We start from the raw sequence: 19,711 nt of genomic DNA on the forward strand, positions 1-19,711 counted from the left end.
CCGGCGCCGCGTATTTAAATGAGGGGGCGGGGACGCGGGCGGGGCCCGGCGGGGCCCGGCGGAGCCCCTCCCCGTCCGGCGTCGACCCGCGAGCGGGGAGCGGAGCCCTGGAAGAGGCTGCGCCTGAAATGGCCCACGCCCTGGGCCCCGGAGGCTCTTTGCCGGGGGAATTGCTGGAGCTCCTTAAAAAGCCTGGGCTGGGCGGCTTTACTTCATTCCCTTGGTTGTCGTCACAGAAAAATAAAAGGGAATTGGGATAGCCACAACCAAGATGGCCGGTGGAGTATGTCGCCTGTTTAGTGACTGGGGGGAAAAAACAAAAAAACTTCGTGTGTAGAGGTGAACTTTACACGGTCAGGTGTATTCCGAAATCTAAGAGCCTCTTCTTGCATCTCTCCCTGCTGCTTTCCACCTGCCTCAAAATCTTTCTTACCGGGGAAGAAGGCAGCCTTGAATAATGGTTAGGAGCACAGGTTCCGGGAAAAGGAAAGACCCGGTTATGGTTATAAGCTTTGCTCCCCTGAAGACTGGGCAAATCGTTTAACATTCTGAGCCTTATTCTTCTTGTTCCATGAAGAGGAGGAGGAGCTCTAATGTGAAATGTAATTGTGAAGATTAGAAAAAATAATAAGGGGGGCGCCTGGGTGGCACAGCGGTTAAGCGTCTGCCTTCGGCTCAGGGCGTGATCCCAGCGTTATGGGATCGAGCCCCCACATCAGGCTCCTCCGCTATGAGCCTGCTTCTTCTTCTCCCACTCCCCCTGCTTGTGTTCCCTCTCTCGCTGGCTGTCTCTATCTCTGTCAAATAAATAAATAAAATCTTTAAAAAAAAAAAAGAAAGAAAAAAAGAAAAAATAATAAGGAAATTCCCTGGCCCACAATCTAGAACTCAAAAAGTTGTAGCCAATATTATTAATAAACTGGGAAGCCTTTTGTGCCAGAGTCCCGATTGTAGACCAGAACCTAACCTCGTGTTTAAAGGAGGAGAAGAAAATAACAAACCAGGTCTTTGAGGTCTCAGGTTAAGTCTGTGCCTGGGGGAGCTGTTTTTGCTGACCTGCAGGCAGCATCCTCAGCACATTAGGCAGGGACTGGTGGTTTCACTTCACACCCGTGTCCCCTCCCTCTCCTTAGGAGAGATGGTACCTTCTCAAATATCTTCACATCCATTGTCGTTTGGCTTTGTATCAGGCCTGGGTTGGACTCTAATTCAACTGAGGAATGGCACAGAGACCGTAACAAGTTCTGCACAGCAGGGTTAAATGACCTGCCCAGCATGAACTCTGCCAGCCTGGGACTACGGTCCTTGGGGCTTCCCAGTGCCCTGGTGCACTTTTATCCCACTCTACCAATACAGCATATTGAGGAATGAGGATAGCCAGGGGCATATGATCCCAACTGGTAATCCATGTTCAAAACTGCAAGTTCTGGGGCACCTGGGTGGCACAGCGGTTAAGCGTCTGCCTTCGGTTCAGGGCGTGATCCCGGCATTATGGGATCGAGCCCCACATCAGGCTCCTCTGCTATGAGCCTGCTTCTTCCTCTCCCACTCCCCCTGCTTGTGTTTCCTCTCTCGCTGGCTGTCTCTATCTCTGTCAGATAAATAAATAAAATCTTAAAAAAAAAAAAAAACTGCAAGTTCTTCTGACCCACAAATGGGCAGTGAAGATCAGACCAGACTTAACTAGAGTCTAAAAAGTCAGGAAAAAAGTGTGTGTGGCCTGGGTGGCTCAGTAGGTTAGGTGTCGGATTCATTGATTCATCTCAGGTCATGATCTCATGGGTTGTGAGATCAAGCCCCACCTCAGGTTCGTGCTCAGCTAGGAGTCAGCTTGAAGATTCTCTCCTTCTGCCTCTCCCCCTACTTGCACGCTCTCACAGGGTCTCTCTCTAAAATCAATCTTTTTTTAAAAAGATTTTATTTAATTATGTATGTATGTATGTATTTAAGACAGAGAGTGTGAGAGAGAGACCACAAGTGGGGGAGAGGGGCAGAGAGGGAGGGAGAAGCAGACCCTTCGATCATCAGGCAGTGGGAGGCAGGGCTGGATCCCAGGACCCTGAGATCATGACCTGAGCCGAAGGCAGAGGCTTAACTGACTGAGCCACCCTGGCAACCCTAAAATAAATAAATCTTTTAAAAAGTCAGGTGGGGCCTCAGAGACTCCATAAGGAACCCCTGAGACCGAGAATATTCTGGGAGTACAAACCCCCCACTATGGCTGACAGCAGGTCTCTGTCTCTGGGAATGACAGTATGTTGGCATCTCTGCCAACACTCCTCCTGCTACTGCCGTGAAATGGTCCTGAGGGTGCTGTCAAACTTTAGCATTGACTAAGGCAGCCCAGGATAGACCAGATAAACGTGCGTGTTGGTTAACGGATACGCAGCATAGGGAAGTTGTCAGTCGGCAGGCTGGAGACATCACCAGAAGTTCTTGAAAAGTCACTAAGGGCCATTAATTTTCTTTTTTTTTTTTTTTTTTTTTTTTTTTAAAGATTTTATTTATTTATTTGACAGAGAGACAGCCAGTGAGAGAGGGAACACAAGCAGGGGAGTGGGAGAGGAAGAAGCAGGCTCATAGCAGAGGAGCCTGATGTGGGGCTCGATCCCAGAACGCCGGGATCACGCCCTGAGCCGAAGGCAGACGCTTAACCGCTGTGCCACCCAGGCGCCCCTAGGGCCATTAATTTTCAATAGTGGGTCTGCATGTGCTCAGACAACAAGTAGGAGATTATTTTAAATTCGTTTAAGGGGTGCCTGGGTGGCTCAGTAGTCAGTTGAGCCGCTGACTTTTGGTTTAGGCTCAGGTCATGATCTCAGGGACCTGGGATTGGGCTCTGAGCTCAGCGCGAAGTGTGCTGGAGATTATCTCCCTCTCCCTCTCTGCTCTTCCCCTGCTCTCTCGCTCACTCACTCTCTCTCTCTAAGATAAATAAATAAAATCTTAAAAAATAAATAAGGCCTGGCTTGAGGAGCGCCTGGCTGTTTCAGTCAGAAGAGCATGCAACTCGTGATCTCAGGGTCATGAGTTCAAGCTCCACATTGCGTGTAGAGATTACTTAAATAAATAAAAGTTTTTTTAAAAAAATTTTAAACTGGTTTAAGGCTAGACAATCTGTTAAGAGAAGCCGGCAGTTGCCTATCTCTCAGACTGCACTGAGGAAACACTAGACCCATCCACAGATTGCCTCTGGAGATAGGGAGGAGTGTATGTGCCTATCTTAAAATCACAATGACCAAGAAGCAAGAGAAATCTGAGAACCTTGCCAGCTCAGGCTGTGTCAGGCCAGTCTAGATTTTAGTACAACCCCTAAGCCAGTGGGAAGAGGGTTGACCTAACTTGGGTCTCCCGACCTCAATGACTTTTCAATATAAAATAGACTATCTCTGGGGCACCAGGGTGGCTCAGTCAGTTAAGCAACCGACTTAGGATTTCAACATCAATTTGGGGGGGAGGGGACACAAACATTCAATCTGTGGGACTGGATATGGCAGAAGACAGAATTATTGAAGGGAAACAGGTCAAAAGAAAATATCCAAAAGGGGGGCGCCTGGGTGAGTCAGTCAGTTGGGCATCCGGCTCTTGATTTTGGCTCAGGTGGTAATCTTGGAGTGGTGGGATCGAGCCCTGTATTGCACTCCATGCTTGGCGAGGAGTCTTCATGGTGTTCTTTTCCTCTCCCTCTCCCTCTGCCCTTCCCCCTGCCTGCTCAATCTCTCTAAATAGATAAATAAAAATCTTTATTTTTTTATTTTATTTTTTAATCTTTTTTTTTAAGATTTTATGTATTTATTTGTCAGAGAGAGAGAGAGAGCAAAAGCAGGGGGAAGGGGCAGAGAGAGAGGGAGAAGCAGGCTCCCCACTGAGCAAGGAGCCCCATGCAAGACTCAATCCAAGGGCCCTGAGATCATGACCTGAGCCAAAGGCAGACACTTAACCAACTGAATCACCCAGTCATCCCAAATAAAATCTTTAAAAATAAATAAATTAAAATAAAATTAGAAAAAGAGAAAATACCCAAAAGGAAGCACAGAAAGAAAAGAAGATTTGATTTGATTTTGTTTTTTTTTTTATTTTAAGGAAAAAATATTTTAAAAAAGAACAGTGTTAAGAGATACGTGGGCCATAGTCAAAAGTTCTAACACATACATAACTAGAATCCCAAAAGGAGAGGAGAAAGACAATGGTGCAGCTCAATATTGAAGAGACATGCTTTGAATTTCCCCCAACTGATGAAAGATATCAACCTGTAGAGGCTCCTGGGTGGCTCAGTCATTAGGCATCTGCCTTCGGCTCAGGGCATGATCCCATGGTCCTGGGATTGAGACCCGCATCGGGCTCCCTGCTCTTCTGGGAGCCTGCTTCTTCCTCTCCCACTCCCCCTGCTTGTGTTCCCTCTCTCTCTCGCTGGGGGGCTCTCTCTCTGTCAAATAAATAAATAACAACTTAAAAAAAAAAAAAAGATATCAACCTATAGACTCAAGAAGTTCCAGGAACCCTAAGCAGACAAACACAAAGAAACTTGGCACATCATCATGAAACTGCTGAAAATCAAAAAGAAAGAAAAAATCTTAAAAGCAGACAAAGACATATTATCTTCAAAGGAGCAATAACACTCGTATCTGACTTTTTAGTAGAAACTATGGAAGCCAGGCGCACCTATATGATTGCATTTATACGAACTATCAGAATAGGCAAATCCATAGAGACAAAAAGCATATTAATGGCATCCAGGAGATGGGGGGGAGAATTGAAAAGTATGGAGTTTCTTTTGGGGGTGATGGAATGTTCTGGAATCAGATAGTGGTGATGGTTGCACGGCATTGTGGATATACTAAAAACCACTGAATGGTACATTTAAAAAACAGTGAAAGTAGTGAATTTTATGTTATGTGAATTTCACCTCAATAAAAAAATTTTTTTTAATGCAATTAGACCCATTTTAAAAAAGGTTAAAGACATTTTCAGACAAGCTGAAGCGGAGAGAGAGAACTCATTGCCAGCAGAGCTGCTCTACTCTAGGCTGAGGGAAAATGATGCAACAGAAGCATAGGACTGCAGGAAGGAATAAAGAGCGCTGACAGAGTAAGTATGTGGACAGTTAATATTGCTTTAAGCAACAATAATGAGGGATTTATAACAGTTTTAACAGTGAACCATGTAACTCCCACAGTATATAATCAAGGACACGGATTGCACTCTCTAGGCCCTAGAGTCTACGGTAAACACTAAGAGAACACGACAAGAATGTGTATGTGTAGAAAAGTGTCTGTTCATATCTTCTGCCCATTTTATGATTTATGTTTCTCGTGTATTGAGTTGGAGAAGCTCTTTGTAGATCTTGGATACCAGTCTTTTATCTGTAGTGTCATTTGCAAATATATTCTCCCATTCCGTGGGCTGCCTCTTAGTTTTTTTGACTGTTTCCTTGGCTGCGCAGAAGCTTTTTATCTTGATGAAGTCCCACAAGTTCATTTTATCTTTTGTTTCTCTTGCCTTTGAAGATGTGTCATGAAAAAGGTTGCTGTGGCCGATGTCGTAGAGGTTGCTGCCTATGTTCTCCTCTAGGATTTTGATGGATTCCTGTCTCACATCGAGGTCTTTCATCCATCTGGAGTTTATCTTTGTGTATGGTGTGAGAGAGTGGCCAAGTTTCATTCTTTTGCATGTAGCTGTCCAATTTTCCCAGCACCATTTATTGAAGAGACTGTCTTTTTTCCACTGGATGTTTTTTCCTGCTTTGTCAAAAATTAGTTGCCCAAAGAACCGAGGGTCCATTTCTGGGTTTCAAAAACCAGGGATGTACTGTATGGTGAATAACATAATATAATAAAAAAAATTAAAAAAAAAAAAAGAATGTGTATGTGTAAAGCTAATAGAAGAAACAAACAAAAAAAAAACCCCACTGGAATAAAAAGCATATGATTAATCGAAAAAAAACCCCACCATATGATTAATCCAAAAGAAGACAGAAAGGGTGGGAATAAAATAACAAAGAGCACACGGGGTAAACAGGAAACAATTGCGTGAAGTTTAAGTCCAGTTAAATTGAAGTGCCGGGGGAAGCTCTTGGAGGGTTTTCAGCAGGGGGTATGATTTAATCGCCAAATAAGAGCTGGGCTAGGTGGAGTCTTCACCCCCTCACGACTACCTGCACGGTGCTCAGCATGGTGCTGGGCACAGAGAGGGCAATCCGTGAAGACACTGACACGGCCAAGCTGCTTCTCCCACTGATGAATGGCGGAAAGGTCCCTACTTCCGCGAAGTCCACCAGTTGCTCTCTCACCCGCTGTTTGGGCAAGCAAGGTGAAAGGAGGTCATTGGGCAGAGCAGTCCCCGCCCCCCCGTCCCTTCTTGCTCTGATTTTAGGACTATGGCAGCTTCCAGAGTTCAGCAATACTTTCCCAAACTTGACTGTGCAGCTGAATCACCTGGAGCAATTCTCAAACGTTTCTGATTACGGGATCCAGGAATACGCTGTTCCCAACAACTAAGCTGGCACCGATCCCCCGGGGGTCTCTGGCAACAGTTGCTGAAGTGTAGGACAGCCCAGGTGGTCTCCCTTTCCCCAGGCAGCTTCCTGACCTTTGCTGGTATCCAAGATTTCAAGATCAAATAGAAGTTACATTGACCCGTGAAGTTCTAACACTTTCATCCTAAAACTTTTTTTTCTTATCTCTCAGGCTCTCTCAAAAGTCTCAAAGTTTTTAAAGCCTCCCTGGGAAAATTAACCCCTTGTCAACATGTCATTTTTATACTCATTCGTTTATACAGCAATTATTTCTGGGTGCCTCCCTATTTCATGCCTTGGGGCGGTCTGGGTTTCATCATCTACTCCACCATTTGCCTACAGCTGGGTTATTCTGGGTTCTAGGAGAAGCAGTCTCCACGAATGCCCGGCTGATTCAGTCAGAAGAACACATGACTATTGATCTCCGGACTCTGAGTTCAACCCCCATGTTTGGTGTAGAGATTACTTAAATTAATAAAACTTAAAAAAAAAAAAAAAGCATTCTCTGGACAGGAGTAGCCACGGAAGAGACTTACTAGGATGAAAGCTTCCCAGGAATGAGTCTGCTTTAGGCATCTTTGCCACACTCAGTCATTGGCTGGGAGTAACCCTTGGGGAATGTAGTTTCAGAGTGAACGCAGTGGATTTCAGAGCACAACAGCTGGGAAGACTGGTCAGCTGTACTCACTCCCACGGCTGGAGACCTGAGAGGCAAATTTTCATGACCACCATATTCTACCCTTTGGGTCCCACAAATGTATTTCTCTGTTAGTTTGGTAAACAGCTATTCCACAGTTTCAATGGATCTCTCTCTATAGGGAAAAACTCCAATGAGGGAGATTAGTGGAAAAAACTAACATCTATCATTGCAAATGATCTCAGGGCTACAACTAGTATTCGCCCTCTTCTTCCTCCATTCTCAATTTCTTTTACCCTCAGCTAGCATCTCAGAAGTCTTGGTCAGATTACCTGGTAATGTGACCCAAGCCTTCATTCCTGGGTGGTTGTCTTTGTCTTTTTTTTTTTTTTTTTAAGATTTTATTTATTTGACAGAGAGAGAGACAGCGAGAGAGGGAACACAAGCAGGGCAGAAGGAGAGGGTGAAGCAGGCTTTCCACTGAGCGGGGAGCCTGATGCAGGGCTCGATCCCAGGACCATGGGATCATGACCTGAGCCGAAGGCAGACGCTTAACGACTGAGCCACCCAGGCGCCCCTCATTCCTGGGTTGTTATTGGTGGTGGTGGTGGTGTGTGAACTTTGGTCATCATACCCTTGTCAGTCTGATGTGGTATTGTTGCCCATGTCTGCTTACAGTTACAGAGGGGCAACAGGGAAACCAGAAGGCACCCAAGTGGACCACCTGGGTATTTCCTCCCACCCCCATTATATACAAGCAGCCCTACTTCCTCCTATTGATCAGGGTTAGTTTCTACTGCCAGTATGGTGATTCCCCTTCTCACCTACTGGTCCCTGGGCACGAGGTCCCAAAGGAGCAGTCATAACTTGTCCTTCAGGAGGACCCTTGCTGTGTCCTCTGGCAAAGTGCACCCCCTGTAGGGACACAGGAACTTCACCCACGTGGAGCCCAGAGTTGCTGGGATGGGAAGCACAAAATCACCCAGGTCATTGAGAGTGATGGTAAGTGGGGTCACTTCTGTTCCCCCATATTGGTTCCTGGACCCATGTATTCCCTCTGTTGGGGTTACAGCACTATAAAGAGGTCTCTTATTTAATACCACATCCTGAAGAATGGCACCCCAGTCTTTGATGAGTGTTTCTTCTCAGCTACTGCTTCAGCTGTGCCCGTAGAAGGTCATTACCAGTATTCCATTAGCTGGCTGCTTCTGGATGGTGTAATATATGATATGACCAGCAGATCCCGTGGTCATGGGCTCACTTCTGCAATCCCTTCACTGTAAAGTGGGTCCCCTGGGTGAGACGTTACGCCGTGTGGCAATCCGTGTCTCAATCAGACATTCTGCTAGCTGAAGCTCTGAGAGCAAGAAAGGCAAATCCATACCCAGAATAGGTATCTAGCCCTGTAAGGATGAATTGCTGGCCTTTTCGGAAGGAGGGAGCACATTGCAGCTGACTTATCTTGACACAATTGCTTGATCTTCTCTAGGAATAGAGCCAATCAGAGACCCAGTGCTGTTCTCTATTCCTGACAGGGTGAACATTCAAAGGCAGCCTTGGTAAGCGGGAGTCCATTCTTCCATATGAACTTTGGGTCTATATGTTGCCTCCATCTCTGTCACCATGGCCGCTGTGTTCATGTGCCTAGCCTATCAAGTCTGCAGGGGCTGAAGACTGGCTAATATGACTTGATCTATCATTTTGCCTGCTTGATTGTTCAGTGCCTCTTCGATGGTGGAGGCTTTCTGGTGGGCGTTGTCTTCTGATAAAAATTACATACTGTGCCTTCTTCCATATAATTCATCCACAACCACCGTGCCATTGAACCCTGCCCAAGAACCTGTCTATATCATCTCACCTTAGACCACTTGTCCTTCCATATAAAGTGGAAAGCCAAGGGCACGGCTTGCAGTTCCCCTCCTTAGGAATATCTTTCACCCTGCCTCTTTCAGGGTCACACTTGTATCCTTCCGGTCTTTAATGGTGGCACTAATCACCACCATCCTCCATCCCCTAGTAAGACATTGCTTTTAATTTGCTCTTTTGGCCAGTGATGAGAGCAGTCTCCAAGGTTCACATTTAGCCTTCCCTGTTACAATTCTTACCACACAGGCCAGAAACACAATGTGGTATTATTCTAGATTTCCAGTGATATATTTGGAGCCTGGGGAAATGATCTCCACCTATCCATTGGTGCCACTATGAGCCATACCTTAGCCAGGACTCCATTTACTAGTGAGCCCCAGAAGCCAAGGGGCTGATGATGCCTTTGGTCTCTGAGTGTCAGTGTCAACTCAGACCAAGTGTCCAATGGTCCTCAACATACTTGGTTATTTCCCTTTTGCCAGTGTATGGTCACCCAAGTAAATGGCCATGAATCTCTTTGGGGGAAGGACAGAGGGAATCATTCTTGGGGTATATACCTGCCATGGTGTTGCAGGGGCTTTGTTCCTAGGCTCCCAGTTCCTTATTCATCAATGGATTCTGGTCTGAAAATTGGCTCAGGTCTAGAAACTGAGCATGGGAGCATGACTTACTGGGGATGGCCACCCTTAGCCTCCTGCTCCTCCATTCTTGTGGGCTTTTTTTGGTTATGGAGCTTAAAAATCACCCTTCTTAACTGAGTCTATTTTGCCCCTAGGGATGCTATCTTTTATTAACACTCTCCACAACTCCCTGCTGATTGGCCCCTTGGTTGCCTCTTCAGTCTTGCTGGTAATAATGGTAATTGTGGTCTCCTGGCTCCTATTATTCGGGGTCCCATCATCCCCATCTTACTCCCTGTTTTCTGGAACACTCCCAGCACTACTTCTATTACTCTGGGTTTGCCAGGAAGCAGACAATGAAAGGGAATTAGCCATCAACAAAAAAACAAACAATCCAATTAAAAAAATGGACAAAGGACTTGAATAAACATGTCTCCAAAGAAGATACACAAATAATAAGCACATGAAAAGATGCTCAACATTAATAATCACAAGGCAAATGCAAATCAAAACTACAATGAGATACCACCTCACACTCAGTAGGATGGCCACCATACCAAAAAAAAAAGAAAGAAAGAAAAAAAAGAAAGAAAAGAAAAGAAAACTGGGAAATAAGGGACCCTGTCTGGCTCAGTCAGAAGAGCATGTGTCTCTTGATCTCGGGGTTGTGGGTTGAGCCTCATGCTGGGTGGAGAGATTACTTAAAAAAATAAACTTAAAAAAACCCCCAGACAATTTAAAAAAAGGTGGGCGAGGATGTGGAGAACTCGAACCCCTTGTGCAATGGTGGTTGAAATGTAAAATGGTACAGCAGCTATGGAAAACAGTATGGCAGTTCCTCAAAAAATTAAAAGCAGAATTACTGTAATCCAGCAATTCCATTTCTGGGTGAAAAACACTGAAAGCAGGGTCTCAAAGAAGTATTTGTACACCCATGTTCATAGCAACCTTACTCCCAAAGGCGAAAATGTGGAAGCAGCCCAAGTAACCACTGACGGATGAATGGATAAGGAAAAGGTGGTCTACTTATACAGCAGAATATCTTTCAGTCTTCAAAAGGAAACTCTGACATATTCTACCACATGGGTGAACCTGGAGGAAATTGCACTAAGTGAAATAAACCAGTCACAAAGACGAATACTGTATGATCCACTTGTATGAGGTGATTAGAGCAAATACAAAGACAGAAAGTAGAACGGTAAAAAGAAAGAAAGCAGAATGGTGGTTGCCAGGGGCTGGGAGGAGGGAAGAATGGGGTGTCATTATTTAATGGGTATAGAGTTTCAGTTTTACAAGATGAAAAATTATGGACACAGATGGATAACAATGTGAACTTAGTACACGGAACCGTACTTAAACCCATGTACTAAATACACTGAACTGCACTTAAAAATGTCTCAGAGGGTGGGACGCCTGACTGGCTCAGTCAGTAGAGCGTGCAACTCTTGATCTTGGGGTCATGAGGTCAAGTGCCATGTTGGCCATAGAGTTTAAAGTAAACGAATAAATATGTATAAGATGGTCCGTTTTGTCATATGCATTTTACCACACACACACACACACACACACACACACACACACACACACACACTGCCTGAAAAGGAAGGGGAATTAGCCATGCAAACATTTATTAGGGGTAACACCTGTGGGAAAAATTGGGTGAGTGAAAGAGCCATTAAACATGAGGCAGGTCTGACCTGGAGTGAAACATAGAGGGAGGGAAAGTTGGATGGGTGGAAAGAACTTAGACTGAACTTAGACTGCACTTCAACTCTTAAGAAGGTTTGGCTCAGGGGGCACCTGGGTAGCTTAGTCAGTTAAGTGTCCAACTCTTGATTTTGGCTCAGGTCATGATTTCGGAGTCATGGGATCGAGCCCTGCATTTGGCTCTGCCCTCAGCGGGGGGGTCAGCTTCTCTCTCTTTCCCTTGCCCCTGCCCCTCCCCCCAGTTGTATGCGCCCTCTCTCTTAAATAAATACACCTTAAAAAAAAAAAAAAGGTTTGGATAAGGCCATGGGAGACTCCTCAAGCTAAAGTTGCCTGTCAGGAGTTCAGCCTCTCCTAGAAATGGGCTTGCCTCAGTAGCCCTGCTGTCCTCCTCGGTCACTGGCTGGAGCAACCCTCAGGAAGGGCCCTCTTGCTGTGGCGGCTCTAACGGATTTTCAGGGCTTAGCAGCTGGAACAGCAGGAGGAGTCGGTTCTGCTCCCCTCGTAGGGAGTTCTGAGAGGCTCATTTTCACCGCCACCACACCTGGGCCAGTTCTGTAACTTCTCTGGGCATTGCTTTCATATAAAAGCTGTACCGCACCATTAGGACTTAAGGGATGAAAAATGTACTAACATGCTTTCAGGCACCCCCAAATTATGCAGCTAAGGGACCTGAACACGCCTGTCACAGAAACATCAGTTGATTATCTACGTTGAGAATCTAAGATCCAGAGAGGAACTCAGCATTTTAGAGTTTGGATGTCCTACCTCCCTTACAACAATTTGCCACATTGCACAAACCGTGGTCCCTACTGTAAAGGAATCTCATGCCTTTTATGGGGAGAGGGGTCTTGATCAGAGATGTAAATGTCAGCATCTGATAAGGTAGGTTTCCTTTCCTTGACTCAGGTAGGAAGTGACTCATGTGAGTTGAGCAAAGAGGCGTATTGTTTGCCTAGTGAAGTAGTCACTGACTTAACAGGACACCGTCCTCACGAGGGGGCCTGGTGTCAAGGCCAATTCTAGAGCTTCCATTGGGGTACAAGTCAGGTTTCAGCACTTTGAAGGGCTTAAGTTTCTAGAACAATTTCTCCTCTCCTGACCTCAACACTCTTTCTTAGGTTAGGCCCTCATTCCTTCCTATCTATTGCTGGCTAATCTAATGATTTTTTTTTGAGAGGGCACAGGGCACCCAGATATGAACCAGGGACCTCTTGACGAACAATCGATTTTCTACACCATGTTTAAGAGAAACAATGGAGCCACACCAACATGCAACACCCCTACCATAGCTCAAGCCTAGGCATTTACCAGGACCTTTCTCGAAACACTGCTTTAACCTAGTGGTGGCATTTTGTTTTATATTTCTTCCCCTAGTGGTGGTATTTTAATCAGATGGCAAAGTATTTATCCAGAGGCAGATATTCCCTCCTTCATTCCAGGAACAAGTGGTCTGCCAAGCCCCCACTTTTATTAACCCACAGTTCGTCCAACCGTTGGCAGCTCACACACAACTTAGCTTACGTAACAGAACCTCCAGGTCTTTTTACCCAATCATGTTAAGTTCTGCACTTCCCGTTTTCCTCTCAATGGGTAACATTTCATTTTAACCAAATCCAGATATTGTTAGTTTCGGCCCATGTCCAGCTTCTAGGTGAGCCCTTCTTAGTGGAGCTGTATTTGGATAAAGCTATTGTTAACTTTTTAGGGGCGAGTGAGTGTTCATGGCATCCCTCCTCACATCCCATCTCAACAGCAGGTTCCTTATTCAGCCAGCCCTGCACCTGCTTTCGAGAGCAGACAGAACAGCTCCACCACTTTCTTTCCCTCTTCAGCTGACCTATGAGGGCTGAACTGAGAGGTTCTAGCCATGAGTCATGGACCCTTGTACCGGGCAGTGGTGTTACCAGCCTCGGCATCCACAAGAGTGGAAAACTATGATAATATTCAGGACTGTCAGCTTTATTTTCATTTTATTTTATTTACCTTTTAAAAAATTTTTATTTGAGAGACAGAACGAGCATGAGCAGGGGAGAAGGGCAGTGGCAGAGGGAGAAGCAGGTTTCCCACTGAGCAGGGAGCCGGACTTGGGGCTCCATCTCAGGACCCCGGGATCATGACCTGAGTCGAAGACAGATGCTTAACTGACTGAGCCACCTAGGAGCCCCTTTATTTTCATTTTCAATGTAGGAGAACTGAGATGTGGGGAACCAGCCGAGGTTGCTGTGGAGCTGGAGATGTCAAGAGTGGAAGTGAGCTTTCACCGCTTTCCCAACTCCTGCTTCGTGGTCAGTAACATCCAAGTATAGGATGTAAATATGAGAACATGTAAAATTTAATTAAATGCTATCTAATGCCACTCTCCTTTAATAGGATTTTTAACTGCTTCTTTCCCTGTAAGTTGGAATAACAATACTTATTCCATGACATTATTTAAAAATTAATCAATAGATTAGGAAGGGACTTTGTAAACCCTAAAGGGATAAAGAGAAGCAATTGTTACCAACATACCAAAGTTGACTTGTTAAAAGACAAAGACACACAAATGTCTGTTCCCAGAATTTCACTTGACAGCCGATCGGAGAGGGGAAACAAGTACTGCAGAAAAGAAAAAAAATGGTGTTGGGGTTCTTAGTAATGCAGCGGTTCCTTCCACCCCAGGACCTCTGTCATTTACGTTGGAGCACGAGGCTCCGTGACAAGAGCAAGCCTCCACATACAGGTCCGGTCCTCCTCGAGTCTAGTATACTCCATTTGTTGTTCAGCCGGAAAACATTTTCAGCCTTTCCAAACTAATCCCAGAAGCATGATTTATGGCAACAGAAATTCCTGAACTAAACAGAGCAAAGACACTGAGGCAAGAGGCCAGAACTGTGCAGAGCAGGAACCTGGAGTCCAGGCTTGCCCAGAGCTGCTGTCCCTGCCTCAGTGCTGCCAAAGACTAAAAGAAATAAAAGGGTAAGTCCTCTCTTCCACTCCCCTCCTCCCCCACATTATGGTTTTCTGGCTTCAAAGAAAATACCAAGGAAGCCAATGGGCAAAGGGAGTCTGGGAAATGTAGTTTCCAAGATTAAGCCCCTTGGACCTGAGAGCAAACAGACAAATAACCAGTGTAGGTTAAGTTCTTAAGAAACAAACACACAGTTTCCCATTAAGCAACAGTAGAAAAGAACCGCCAGTTAAAAGCACCTCACCAATTTAAGTAAGATGTTTACTTCAGTCCAGAGACCCATCCTGTGTAATCTGGACCCAGTACTGCATGAAATGAAGAAATCCACCAGGCTGAGATCATACCATTTTCCCAAGAGGCAGACATGCTCTTGCCTCTGGCAGTCCAAGAGACAAAAGACACCAGGAGCTAGTACACATGGCAAATGCTTTATTTTCATGTTAACAGTAACACAAACATTAAAACACAGAATATGAACAGAGATCCGACTGCCCTGTTTGTCAAAGCAGGTACAAGGATATATACATCGATAAGGTATTTGGAGTCTGCTTAACTCCAAACCCTCAAATGGGAGAACTACCTTAGAGACCGGAGTGAGGGGACATGTTGGGGCAGAGCCTGGTGCTGCACGAGAGACTGGAGCCTGGGTCTACAGAGGGGATCTCCTGCGGGCTACGGGGGGCAGGGGTAGGGTGGCTTCGGGCAAAGTCTTTTCCTTTGGAGAAATCAGTTGAAGTTACATAAATTTGTTTCTGAAGCATTCATATTTACAGGAGGAATGCAAGAATTGGCAAGACCTGAGACTGATCCAGCCTCCATGGTAATTAGTTCCTTGGTTCCTATGCTTGGGGGGCGGGGGATCAATCAGCATGAGCTGAGTGTACTTCCAGTCTAGTCAAATCCTAACCCCACTCCAGGTTTGTCCCTGCCAAAGACAAAGGCTGCCAGGGCCGGCCCGACTGCATCCTCTCTGACAATCTGCTGAAACCAGATGAGTTCTGCTTTCAATTCAAATCCCTTCCTGCCACTGATGCTCTAGGCCCAGGCAGTCATTCTGAATCATCGACATAGTGAAAGGAGTATGTCCTCTGAGAAAACAGGGCTCCTTCCCAGGCTCTGGAAACTGGCTTTTTGAAAGATGTACTAAAATAGAAGGAGGCCACTCTTTAAAAAAAGGCACAACTAGAACTTGGAACTCTGGGGAAACCTGCTGCAATAAGCCTTGCTGGTGAGAAATGCTGGAAACAGCTCAGGACTTGTCAGGCCAGAACTGTTCTAAAATAAAAATAATCACATTTCCAGAACAATTATTTAAGAAAGTCACACTGCTGGACATCCTGCTTCTAAGAACAGGGCGCTGGCCACCCACGCCTGAGGCACGTTTTGCTGTGGACTGCGGTTTAGCAGAGCAGCCTTGGGTAAAGCAAAGAGACACCAACTGAACCCTCTCCTGGAGAGCAGTGCAGCCGCAATGTTGGACAGTCCACGGTCGGAACGAAAGCTGGTGGGCTTCTCCCTGCAATCCACACAGGTCTCCAACCACTCTTATCTTCCTGAGATTAACTATTTTTCTAACAACTTTTAAAAAGGTTAGGAAGGGAGGCAGATCAGAGGAAGCTGAAGCCAAACCTGTTTCCCGTGAGGAAGGTTTTTCCTGGGAACCCCAAACACACTCAAGAACAGCCCCCACTCTGACAGCTTGGCTTTATTCAGATAGGAATTCTTTCGAAGTGGAAGAGACAGGTCCTTCTCCCGTTTTCAGCAGTGGCCTGAGCAGCTTCTCTTTTTTAAGCCTCTCCTGGTTAGCCCCTCGCTCTTGATCTCTTTTACTGGGAGAGACTCAAGTACGAGCTTTCACGTATCACTCATCTTTTCCTAGTGTGAGGGAAAAGGAGTGGTTTTCAGAGCACTGGCTTATATAAAACCAAGCCTGAGATCCCAAGCTAGCTAGAAAAAAACGAGGCTTCCCCACTGCTCAAACAACCGGTCTCTTTCCTTGGCTCCCACAACGTGATGAACTTAATGCACTCAGCATTAGGGAAGGCTCATCAGCCGCCTCCATCGCTGGGCTTGCCAACATCCCAGCACTGCACACCTGGAATGAATCTGTCGCTGCCACAAAGCAGACCAGATGTGCTCTACCACACACTTCTGTGCAGATGAGACCAAAAGCATTGTCAACACACAGGGTCAGAAGTAGATCAAATCTTCACCAGGTTGTATAGCGCCCTCTTGTGTTCAAATGAAGATTCGCCTGCATCGAAGCGCATCCAAGCAACACGAAGATGGTTAGTCCTTTCTGGGATGCAAGCGTTCATCCCCAAGTCACATAGCTCCAGTGACAAGACCACTTAGGTGGGTGTCACATCCTTCAGAAAATGCCTGGTGTACACTCATATCCTAAATGACTGCTTGGAGGATATTCTCTCAGGTCCAGCAGAATGTCTCATCAGAAACAGATTCATGAAGGATTTTAACCCAAGACATGAATAATGTAGATGGGAGAACCAGTCACTTACTCTTTCGATGGACACCGCAAATACACAATCTGTAGTGTTTCAATGACCTGGAGTCTTTGAGTGACATCAACCCAGAGGAATCATGATCCCAGAAGTTCTAGGCCACAGACAATAAGCAGGGATCTTGCTCAGGGCTGCTAGCTGCTGGCAAACATTTAACGTAAACCAGCAGCATGCCTGCCAAGTTCCAGACACAGTCACTCCCACCTATAGATGTGGACCATCTTCTCTGTTAAGGTAGCCAAGCAGCTGCTGTGGTTCGCCTCAAATGGGCAGATGTCCAAGACAGGCTGATCGGCCTGCAGTTCCTGCAGCAACGAGCCACTGCCAGCGTCCCACAGCTACAGAAGACAGAGAGAAGGGTCAGGAGTCATTCAGTTCAGCAGGGGGACTCGCTTGCTTGGTCATCAGACAGCTTTGTGTTTTTTGTTTTTTTTTTAAAGGTTTTATTTATTTATTTGAGAGAGAGGGAGGGAGGGAGGGAGAATAAAGAGGGAAGGGAGAAGCAGGCTCTCCTCTGAGCAGGGAATCCCACGTGGGGCTCTATCCCAGCACCCTGGGATCATGACCTGAGCCGAAGGCAGACGCTTAACTGACTGAGCCACCAGGCGCCCTTAAGTTTTTACTTAAATTCCAGTTAGTTAACATACAGTGTGATATTAATTTCTGGTGTACAATAGTGATTGAACTGTTCCATACATCACCCCGTGCTCATCACAAGTGCCCTCCTTAATACCATCAGACAACATCAAGAGACCGGCAGAGAGGGCACTGCCTGGGGAGGAAAACTGGCTGTTCCTAACCCTCACATAGCCAGGATACACGACATAGTTTAGGCGTGGCCTCTGCCACTGTGATAAGCAGTTAGTCTACCTGTGAGTGGATCTGAAAACCAAGCTAGCATTCAGCCCTTCAATCAAGCCCTTCCACCGAGGGACAGAAGAGCCAACAAGACAAAAAGTCCCTGTCTCTGCCCTCATGAAATCTTCTTCTTCTTCTTTTTTTTTTTAAAGATTTTATTTTATTTATTTGACAGAGACGGCCAGCAAGAGAGGGAACACAAGCAGGGGGAGTGGGAGAGGAAAAAGCAGGCTCCTAGCGGAGGAGACTGATGTGGGGCTCGATCCCAGAACACCAGGATCACACCCTGAGCCGAAGGCAGACGCTTAACGACTGCGCCACCCAGGCGCCCCTCATGAAATCTAACTAGCGCTTTCTTATCCTTTTCACAAACTTTTTATTATGAAAAATTTTTATTATGAAAAAAATTTTTTCATAATAAAAAGTAGGGTAATACATTGAACTACCCATCACCCAGATTATTAAGCTTTTCACCATATCTGCTTTACTGATTTTTTTTTTCTTACTTCATGTCATTTTACCTTTACTCTATAGTGGTGCTACCCAATAAGGTGACCACTAGCAACATAAGGCTAAGATTAAAAAAATATTTAAAAATTAACTTCATTCACTACTTACATCTCAAGTGCTTATGGGCCAGTGCAGCTATACTGGTCGGCAACACTCTAAAGCCTGATTAGATTTAGGTTCAAGGGCATCTCGTAGACAGTGCCATGCACTTCATATGGTCTTACATTAAGAGGCACATTATTTCTTGCTAACCACTTACAGTCATGTTAAGGTTGATCAGTGTGTCCAGACGTGACAGACTGACCCCCCCACACTGTACAATTCCCCATCAACCATTCATTTGTCGGTTTCACCCTGAACTGATGGAATTGGTACCTGAATCAATTATTTTATCTATCTCTTTATTGTAAAAGATTTTACTTATTCATTTGACAAGGAGAGAGCACACAAGCAGGGGGAGTGGCAGAGGGAGAGGGAGAAGCAGGCTCCCAATCCTAGGACCCTGTGATCATGACCCGAGCGGAAGGCAAACACTTAACCAGTTGAGCCATGCAGGTACCCCTGAATCAATTATTTTATAGGGGTTTCAGTAGTTCTTTTTTTTTTTTTTTTTTTAAAGATTCACAAGATGCCCCACAGGACACTATAGCTCACATAAAAAAGACTGAGATGAATCTACAGATATTTAAATGAAAAGCTATCCAAGCCAGGAAGTTAAATGGGAGAAGGATCAATTACAGAGCAATATGTAAAGTGTGACTTGTGTAAAAATAAACAACCCTACACACACACATACACAGATACGTGCAATTATGGAGAACTTTGGCTTATACACTTCAGTATAAAAAAATAATAGGCTCACCAGGGCAGAATTTGATGCTTCATCCCCAGTACACACCAGGATGCTGCCATCATTCTCTGGGTTTTGGAAAATGGCACTTTTGGTGAGTAGTTTGCAGGTGGGTCCGCCAAGGAATGTTTGTACAGGACGGCAAGAACAGACTGGCTCTCCAGCATCATTCAGCTTGTAGGACATCTCCATCAGCACACTTCGTAAAGTGTTGTGATTTTTATCTACGGGACACAGACATCAATGTTGCTCCATGGGGATGATCCAAAGAAATTAATGAAGTACCTGAACCTCAGATGCTTCCAAACTACCTGAGTGGAAGGGCCACAGTTTATTAAACCATTAACAATAGCTATAGAGCAACCACAGTAACAAGTGACACAGCACACATGAAATTCAGAACCCCAAGCTAAGATAAAGCAAGTTATCTACAATAGATTTTTGCCTATGAGGGAAACAATTCTGAGCATAAGTTATCCTTTTTAGTAAAATCACTGTATCCTGCCAGACCCCGGCTCAGGTTTTCATCTTCCTTAAGGGCAAGCAGAAGACACGAAACTGCACTGGGGGTGACTCACTGGTCTCAATACATGAGGCCTCCTCATTCCATTACTGTTCTAAATCACAGGGGCTCCTCAAGTGGCTGACTCACTGCAGGGAGTACCTGGCAGAATTCT

The 19,711-nt window shown here is 45.5% G+C and overlaps 1 protein-coding gene across 3 annotated transcripts in view; it reads right to left on the reverse strand.

Annotated features, from left to right (window-relative positions):
* Window positions 1–14,703: 14,703 nt before the first annotated feature.
* RFWD3 (ring finger and WD repeat domain 3) overlaps window positions 14,704–19,711 on the reverse strand; it is a 52,801-nt gene continuing 47,793 nt past the window's right edge. For all 3 annotated transcript variants that reach the window (XM_034672914.1, XM_011234688.3, XM_011234687.3), the window contains exons 12-13: window positions 19,047–19,258; window positions 14,704–17,154 (exon numbers count right to left, since the gene is read on the reverse strand). In XM_034672914.1, coding sequence (XP_034528805.1) covers window positions 17,011–17,154; window positions 19,047–19,258 — 356 coding nt within the window. In that variant the 3' untranslated portion in view covers window positions 14,704–17,010. The remainder of the gene's footprint in view (window positions 17,155–19,046; window positions 19,259–19,711) is intronic.

This window comes from Ailuropoda melanoleuca, chromosome 12 (genome assembly GCF_002007445.2).
Source record: "Ailuropoda melanoleuca isolate Jingjing chromosome 12, ASM200744v2, whole genome shotgun sequence".
NCBI lineage: Eukaryota > Metazoa > Chordata > Mammalia > Carnivora > Ursidae > Ailuropoda > Ailuropoda melanoleuca.